This window comes from Calidris pugnax, unplaced genomic scaffold (genome assembly GCF_001431845.1).
Source record: "Calidris pugnax isolate Ruff unplaced genomic scaffold, ASM143184v1 scaffold138, whole genome shotgun sequence".
NCBI classification, from domain to species: Eukaryota; Metazoa; Chordata; class Aves; order Charadriiformes; family Scolopacidae; genus Calidris; species Calidris pugnax.
Genome location: NW_015090858.1, coordinates 1029701 through 1037901, shown reverse-complemented (window position 1 = coordinate 1037901; position 8201 = coordinate 1029701). Strand labels below are relative to the sequence as shown.

At 63.7% G+C, this 8201-nt stretch overlaps 1 protein-coding gene across 1 annotated transcript in view; it reads left to right on the top strand.

The window, feature by feature from the left end:
• Positions 1 to 319: 319 nt before the first annotated feature.
• TBX1 (T-box 1) overlaps positions 320 to 8201 on the top strand; it is a 19350-nt gene continuing 11468 nt past the window's right edge. Inside the window, 7 exon segments of the mRNA XM_014944064.1 lie at positions 320 to 603; positions 605 to 852; positions 4209 to 4310; positions 5581 to 5752; positions 5957 to 6112; positions 7375 to 7442; positions 7648 to 7748. Of these exon segments, the coding sequence (XP_014799550.1) occupies positions 358 to 603; positions 605 to 852; positions 4209 to 4310; positions 5581 to 5752; positions 5957 to 6112; positions 7375 to 7442; positions 7648 to 7748 (1093 nt within the window). The 5' untranslated portion in view covers positions 320 to 357.

Sequence of the window (8201 nt, the reverse complement as noted above, 5' to 3'; positions counted from 1 at the left end):
GTGCGGCGAGGGAGGCCTTCTGCAAAGAGAGCACGGGCTCTGCACCGCCGCGGCTCTTGGCAGATCTCTCGGGGTTGCAAAGGAGAGGGGAAAAAAAAAAAAAAAAAAGAAGAAAAAAAGAAAAAGAAGGAAGAAAAAAAAAAGGAGCCGAGGCAGGCAGGCAGCGGGAGCAGCGAGCTCCCCGCCTGCCCCGGGGGGAGCGGGGCTGGGGCCAAGCAAAGCGGAAAGGGGGAGGCGCCCCGCGGGGCTGGGCGCGGGGCAGAGAGGCGGAGGGCACCCCGCGGAGCGGCGCGGAGCGGCGCGGAGCTGGGGGGGAAAGCGGGAGCCGGAGCGGAGCCCTGACCGCCTGTTTTTGGAATGATTTCAGCTATCTCCAGCCCCTGGCTCACCCAGCTGTCCCATTTTTGCGATGTTGCAGCTTTCACGGCCAACAGCCTGAGCAGCCTGAACGCCTCCGGGGGGTACCACCTCTCCCCCTCCCCGGGGGACCCGTACGGACAGCATGAGCCGCCGCACTACGAGCCCTGCACGGCTCAGCAGCACCCGCACCCGCCGCCCCAGCCCCAGCACGGCTACTCCTCCCCCCCAGCCCCAGCACGGCTCCTCCTTCGGCGGGGCGGCAGCCGGGGCCAACCCGCCGCCCCCCGGCCCCGAGCCGCCCGAGGGCACCGGGGGAGCCGCCTCGGGACCGGCCGCCGTCTCGGGCTGCTCGGCGGGGGCTGCGGCTCCCGCCAAGGCGCCGGTGAAGAAGAACCCCAAGGTGGCCAACGTGAGCGTCCAGCTGGAGATGAAGGCGCTGTGGGACGAGTTCAACCAGCTGGGCACCGAGATGATCGTCACCAAGGCCGGCAGGTCAGTGCGAGCGGCCCCGGGCACCCGGGCGAACCGGGGCGGGAGGGCCCGGCCGGGGGCGGTTTAGGCGAAGATCGAGGCTGGCCGAGGGCGAGCGGCGGAGCGGCCCGGCCCGGCCGCTGCCGTCATTCGATCCCGGCGCTTCTCCGGGGGTGGGGGGGCGAAATCTGCGAGCTCTTGCGGCCCGAAGGCCTCGGGTGGTGCGGGGAAGGACGCGGAGCTCCTGCGGGCTGGCGGCGAAGGCGTGCGGGGGCGGCGGGCAGGCCCGGGGGAGCCGCTCCGCCGCCGGGTTTCGCTCCCGCTGGAACGGGCGCCGAGCTCCGCCGGGAGCCTCCGGCTTTCGGTTGCCCCGCACGGGGCTCGGATCCGTGTCTGCGGAGGACACGGTGCCCCCGGGGCGGACAGCAACGGCTCGGGGAGGGGGAGAAAAAAACAGCCCCGTGCAATACCTGTAACTAAGTAAACTTTTAGCACGGGAAGGTCTTTTCCTTCCGGCGAGGACGCAAACAGAACCCAATTCCGCACCTTGAAGCGTCCTCCGGGGCTGCCGCGTTTCCCGACTCTCGGTGCGGAGCGCGGCTGAGCCCGGCTGCCCTCGGCCCGGCCCCGGGACCCCGCTCCCGCCCGGGAACAAAGGAAGCGGCTGATGCGGCCGCGTTAGAAACGAGCAAAACACGTAGGGAGAAGAGGAGCCCCGATCGCGGTTGTTAATTACTGCATTTAATTGCGATCGCCGGGAAGCGCCGCGGCGGCTCGGGCAGGGCTGTGGGGCTTCTCCCTCGCCGGCTCCGGGCAAACGCTGCCTTCGGGGGGGCGAGCACGTTGCTCGGGCTCCGGTACCTTCCCCTGATTTAGAGCGATCAGGGGCGGGGGCGAGAAAAATAAACCCAAACGATTTAACCAGTCCCGCGGTGCTCGCTCTCAGTGAGCCCCGGGAAGGCTCGGCGGGACCCCGGGCACGGCCGCAGCCCCCGCCGGGGGGGGCTCCGCTCCCGGCACAGGCGGTGACCGCGGCCGTGAGCTCCCGCTCTCCCGCCGGCGGCTCTGAGGGTCCCGAGGGTGCAAAAAAAAAGAAAAAAAAAAGGAAGGCTCGGCGGGACCCCGGGCACGGCCGCAGCCCCCGCCGGGGGGGGCTCCGCTCCCGGCACAGGCGGTGACCGCGGCCGTGAGCTCCCGCTCTCCCGCCGGCGGCTCTGAGGGTCCCGAGGGTGCAAAAAAAAAGAAAAAAAAAAGAAATATATTTACACATACACGGCTGCATACTTTTTAAAAAATTAGCAGTTTACTAGGATTTAAAAAATCACCGCGGTGCCCGGTGGAAGAGCAGCCGGCGGAGGGGCCGTGATTTCCCGCAGCCGGTGCCTGCCCCGGTACCGGTCGCGCAGCCCGTTGTCTCCGGCCGCGGCCCCTGAGCCCGGCGCCGGGCGCTGCTTCCCTCGGCGGAAAAGGTCGGGCAGGCTCCGGGCGGAGGCAAACAGGAGCTCTTCGATCTGGCTTGTTCGCTCTCCCAGGACAGAGGAAGGATTGCAAACACTCACTGCAAAAGGGCTCGGAAATGAACCAACTCGATTTGAATCGGGAGCTTTTCTTTCCCTCTTCTTCGTTTATTTTATGACAACGACAAATCTCCAGACGGGCGGGTAAAAACAGGAGAAAAAGGGGTAAAATCAGCAGGAAAAGGGTCAGAGAAGGCGCTGCGAAGCCTGTTCTCTCCCAGCTCCTCCGGGCTGGCCCTGCTGTTTGTCTAGGTGGGTCTTATCATCTCGGGTTGTTTGTTTTAAAACTAAGTTTTAAAACAAGAAACACCGGAACTGGAGCTAATGGGGTCTTTTACACTTTTAAAAATAATAATAACAGAGGGAGCGATTGGAAACGTTCTCCAGAGTTTGCTAAAGCGTTACAGGGAGGGAGACGCTGCCGCCCGATCCTGATGGTGCCCGGCAGCGCGGGGCCCAGGCTGGCAGGAGCTGCGGGGCCAAAGCCCCGGTGCCCCCGCTCCGGCCGCCGTGAGGGCAGCGCGGCCTCTGCTCGGCGGGGAGCAGCGGCGACAACCAAAAAAGCCCCGGGAAGAGGCGCAGCGGGTCCGGCCGTGAGCCTCGGGAATGAGCCGGGGGGGCCCCTCCGTGTCCGGGTTTGATCGCGTTGTTTTTTCAGCGGCTGTTGGGAGTTTGGTTTTTCAACGGCTGCAAACGCCACCACCCCCCCACCCCCCCCGAAACGGCGCCCGCTCCGCTTCCTACTCGGGGAGGGAAAAAATAATCTATCGAACAAAGCGAGGCTGTAACGAGCCCCGACGCGAGGACGCACCCCCGGCCTGTCCCGCCGCGGGCCGAGCCCTGTCCCCGGTGTGTGCGGAGGAAGGGCCGGGGGGGCCGCCCTGGCCCCTTCCCTCAGCCCACCCCGGAGCGCGTTGGCCCCGCAGCCCCTCAAAGGAATCGTGCCCTCCCTGAGCGTGGGACCCGCGGCCCTGGCTTAGCCCGGGGTCCCCAGGGGTCTGCGCGGAGCAGAGCAGCGAGGACGGTCCCGGGGGGCGACCTGCAGCCCCGGGCTCCTTCCCGCTCTCCTTCCGCCCCGCAAAGGTGCGGGACCGGGTGCCCGATCGGGCTCTGGCAGCGGAGCGGAGCCGGGAGGGGGCTCTCTGGGAGATTCCCGGTGCCCTCTAGTCTTTGCCCGCCGCGGGGGTGCGTTTGCCCCTCTGGGCTGCGGGAGGTCTCCTGCTGGCCCCAGGGACCGCACTGCTTCTGCAACTGCTGGGTTTAAATGGATGCAAATTTAGGGGGGCAGAAGCTGCAGAAAAGGGACCTCGATTCCCTTGGGTCAGCCTCAGGAGAGCCCAGACGTGCCCCCCCCCGCCCCGGATTCCCCGATCTTGCGGGGCTCTGCCTCCCTGTCTAGAGGGAGGGTAACGCCTCGCATCTGCCTCAAATCAAATCAGCTGGAAAGATGGGGAAACGGCGGGGAGGAAATTCTTTTCACTTGTGTCTCCCCATGGCAAAGGGGGAAGTGGTGGCGCTTTTTCCCCCGCGGTGGGACATTTCGGGTGCCCGTCACCAGCGGCCCCGGGGCCGGCGGGGGAGCCCGGGCCCCAGCGCTGCCCCGGTTCAACTCGGGATGCTGCCGGGGGACACGGCATCTCCCGTCCGTCCCTCTCCCCGCGCTGCCCGGCCATATCTGCCTTTTTCTCCCGTACCGGACGGCGGTTCCGCGAGGGGACCTGACATGGCAACCGGGAGTACGCCGGGGCTACCGGAGGGGAAGCGCCGGGAATGTTGCGGGGCTCCCGCACCCGGCCCTGAGCCCCCCGGGGCTCCCGCCGCTCCTCAACTCAGCTCTGCCTTCTCTCCTCTCTGTGCCAGGCGCATGTTCCCCACCTTCCAGGTGAAGATATTCGGGATGGACCCCATGGCTGACTACATGCTCCTCATGGATTTCGTTCCCGTGGACGACAAGCGATACCGGCAAGTAACGCCCGCGGGGCTCGGCGCTGCAGGGCCCGGGGGGTCGCCGCCTGCCGGGGCTCGGGGACGCGCCCCTGGGCCCGACACGTGTCGGTGCGAGACGAGGAGGAGGGGTGGGCTGCGGCTGCCCTGGGGACCGTTTCACACCGGGACCCGCAGGGCCCCCCGTGGCTTTCGCCCAACGCCCGGCGCGGGCAGCGGCGCAGGCTTCCGCGGGGGGCGGCAGGGCAGGAGCCGCCTTGTTCTACCCAGACAAGCCCTCCCCGTCCCGCCGCTCCCCGTCTTCCCCCGGGCAAACTCCAGGTTCCCCCTAACGAAACCCCCCCGGTGCTCCCCGAGTGCCGCAGCCGCTCGGCGGGGGCAGCCAACCCGCGGGCACCCCGGGGCTGCGCCGTGCCCGCCGGGAGCCCCGGGCTGAAGAGAGCGGGGTTTGTCCTCGGGAAAGGCTCCGTCCGGCCGAGCCACACACCCCTGCCCTTGTCTCCAGCGGCAGCGGAGAAGGCCCTGGGAAGCGGCGAGGCAGCGGTGCGGGCTGGTTTGCCAGCCCTTTAATTTAAAGACAGTGAAAGGCGCATTATGTATTTAGCTTCAGATGAGGACGCCGAGCAGGCAGCCCGGGTAGGAATCGCAGGGTCCGATATATAAATATTTAGACAGATATCCAAATTCTCAGGGCGTCCTAGAAATGTTTGCTTGTCAAGGGAAGTGGGATATATAACATCCAATTGAGTATATCTTTAAAAAGTAATGTTTCTGCTCGAGTCCAATGGTGTCTAATTCCCCCTGTGCAAACACTGGCTTTTAAAGTAAACACGTGTATAGAAGATTGGTTTCTCTGTTTTAAATGTTACTGTTGAATATGTACTTTGAAAGAATGAAACAAGGCTGCTAAACGCTGGACCTGCTATTAATCCACACATAAATTTCCACTCTTCACTTAAAGCCAGAACATTACTGTATAGAGGGCTCCCGTTTTTTTTTTTTTTTTTTTTTTTCTTTAGAGGAAGAGGGAGCTTTTGGGGCTCCTCTCCCAAATCTGTGCAGGTAGCTATAAACTGCCTCCGTCCTGTAGATTTCTCTCCCGCCAGTTCCGTTGGTGACCTGGTAAAATATTATTTTCCCACCGCAACGAGTCTGGCGGTGGGGAAGAGCTCGTTCCTCTCATTCCCGGGGGAAGCGGGAGCGATGCGGGAGGTGGCCTTTCCCCCTCGCCGGGCCGGACCCTGCGGGGACACGGGGTGCTGCGGCTGAGGGTGCCTTCCCCCCGCAGGTACGCCTTCCACAGCTCCTCCTGGCTGGTGGCCGGCAAAGCCGACCCCGCCACCCCCGGGCGGGTGCACTACCACCCCGACTCCCCGGCCAAAGGGGCGCAGTGGATGAAGCAGATCGTTTCCTTCGATAAGCTCAAACTGACCAACAATTTGCTGGATGACAACGGGCATGTAAGTGTTCCCCGGGGCGGGGGGGAAGGCGTCAAACGCGGGGCTGCAACCGGGGGGAGCTCCCGGGGATTCCCGGGGCGCCTCCGCCGCCCCCGCCCCGCGGCCGCCCCCGGGCAGGGGAGCCGGCAGGGCCGGGGGCTGCCTCTGCTCTCTGGATGCTCCGCCTGGATCAGTTATTGTCTCCTTGCTCGTTTTATCATTCAGATCATTTTGAACTCCATGCACAGATACCAGCCGCGTTTTCACGTGGTCTACGTGGACCCCCGGAAAGACAGCGAGAAATACGCGGAGGAGAACTTCAAAACCTTCGTCTTCGAGGAGACGCGCTTCACGGCCGTGACCGCCTACCAGAACCACCGGGTGAGGCGGCGGCGGGGCCCGGGGCAACGAAAAAGGGGGGTTGGGGTCGCCCCGGAGGTACCGGGGGTTGGAGGCCGGGCCGCGGGTGTCCGGGGGCTCTCCCGCCGCCTCCTCCCCGTCTGCCGAAGCCACCGGGGCGGCGGCGGGAGGAAGCCGCTGGCCGGGAGCGGGCAGAGCCGCCCGGGGAAACGACCGAGCTCCGGCCCCACCGCCGGCTTCCCCCGCCCGAGGGGGGGACATCATTACCCGGGTAAACCCGGCCCGGGGCTCCCTGGGGAACTGCGGGCGTCCCGCTGGGAGATGTCACTCACAATTCGTTTGGATAAATCTGCGATTTTTACTTCTCTCAGCCCGCGGCGGTCTGTGCCTCCCCAGAATACAATTATATCCTAAAAAACGGAGCAAACGAAACAAAACGAGGCGCCCGCCCGAATCTGATGCGGATTTCTGGGCAGCAATTAATCCAATTGCTCCTTTAAATCGCAGCAGCGTAACGTAAAGAGCGGGAACCCCGGCCCCGGGTGCAAACGCTATTTCCTACCGGGGGCTCCCGGGCGCGGCCAGAACCGCCCCGCTCCGCGCTGCTGCCGGGGCTGTCCCCGAGCCCGCCGGGCACCCTCGGCGGCGGCACCGAGCACACCGACTCGGGGTGTCCCGTGTCCCCCCCACCCCGAGAGGCGGCGGGGCCGGAGCAAGGCTGTGCCTTTAAGGGGCTCCGGAGTCCCTCCCCGGCTGGCATTCTCCTGATGGCTCCGGACAGCTGCTCTTTCTCTCCTGCTTTCTATCAGTTTGACCTCTAAGGCTGGAACTGTCACTGAGGGGCTTAAAGTTTGTTTTTCAACCCATTCCGGAAACTCACAATCACATACTTTATCCGTGGATTTGCTTAAATATAGAAAATGTCCCGCCTTCTCCCCGGCGAATTAAATAAATACATAAGTATGATTTATCCAGTGATTTGTCTTAGCTGCTCCAGTGGTGACCCATATAATGTGGCATTTTCTTACAAGTGCATTTACACAGCTTTTGCAACTGACTCGGGCTGCCTCTCCCTTCGCCTTGAACTCGGATTGGGTAGCGAGCTAGCCCGCATTTTCTAACAGAGAGAAAGCACATGTTTGTGGTCGGTGGCCCCACCGGCCACCTGGGCCCTCTCCGTTACACCAGGCACCGCCGGCCCCCAGAGCCTGCCCGGGGCCGCACCGGCGGAGCGGGGACCCCCCCGTGTGCCGCTGGGAGACATCTCCTGCTTCTCCTTACAGATCACGCAGCTGAAGATCGCCAGCAACCCTTTTGCCAAGGGATTCAGAGACTGCGACCCTGAGGACTGGTAAGGCTGTGTCTTTATTGATTACAACTATGGCCCGCTCACCCCCAGTTTCACACGCACCTGCCCATTTGCACAAGGCTTGCACGGAGTTTGGGGGAGACTGAGCTGGGCCCTGTTTGCCAGCTGCAGCTCACAGCAGCAGCGCTCCAAGTCCTCGCTCTGTTGGACCATTGACTCCGTAACACTTGTCCCCTTCTTCTTCCAGGCCCAGGAATCACAGGCCGGGGGCCCTTCCTCTCATGAGCGCTTTTGCCAGATCCCGGAATCCAGTCTCTTCCCCAGCCCACCAGAACGGGACAGAGAAAGGTGAGAGCGTTTAGATGTGGTGTTTAGATGTGGTGTTGGGGGATATGGTGTAGGGGAGAACTTTAGAGTAGGGTAGATGGTTGGACTCGATGATCCCAAGGGTCTCTTCCAGCCGAGATGATTCTGAGAGCCCTGGCGGCGGGGGCAACCTGTGCCCCGGAGCCCCAGCGTGTGCCCGGGGCAGCCCTGCCGGTGCACAGTGCCCAGCCTGCAGCGGGCACGGCTCCGTCCCTCATCAGCTTTGTGCTGCTGCCTCTTTTTTAAACAAAGATACCCACCTTCGTTAGCCTAATTAATTTTAAGGGGTCTGAAACGCTCGCTGCTGCTGTGCATAAGCAATTTTGCCGCTTGAAAAAACTGCCCTTTTCATTTATTGTCCCGTTTTCGACTTTTGGGCAGCAAGCTCGGGTTTCGGGCAGGGAAGCGGCGAGGCCGCTGCCCACCCCCCCCCCC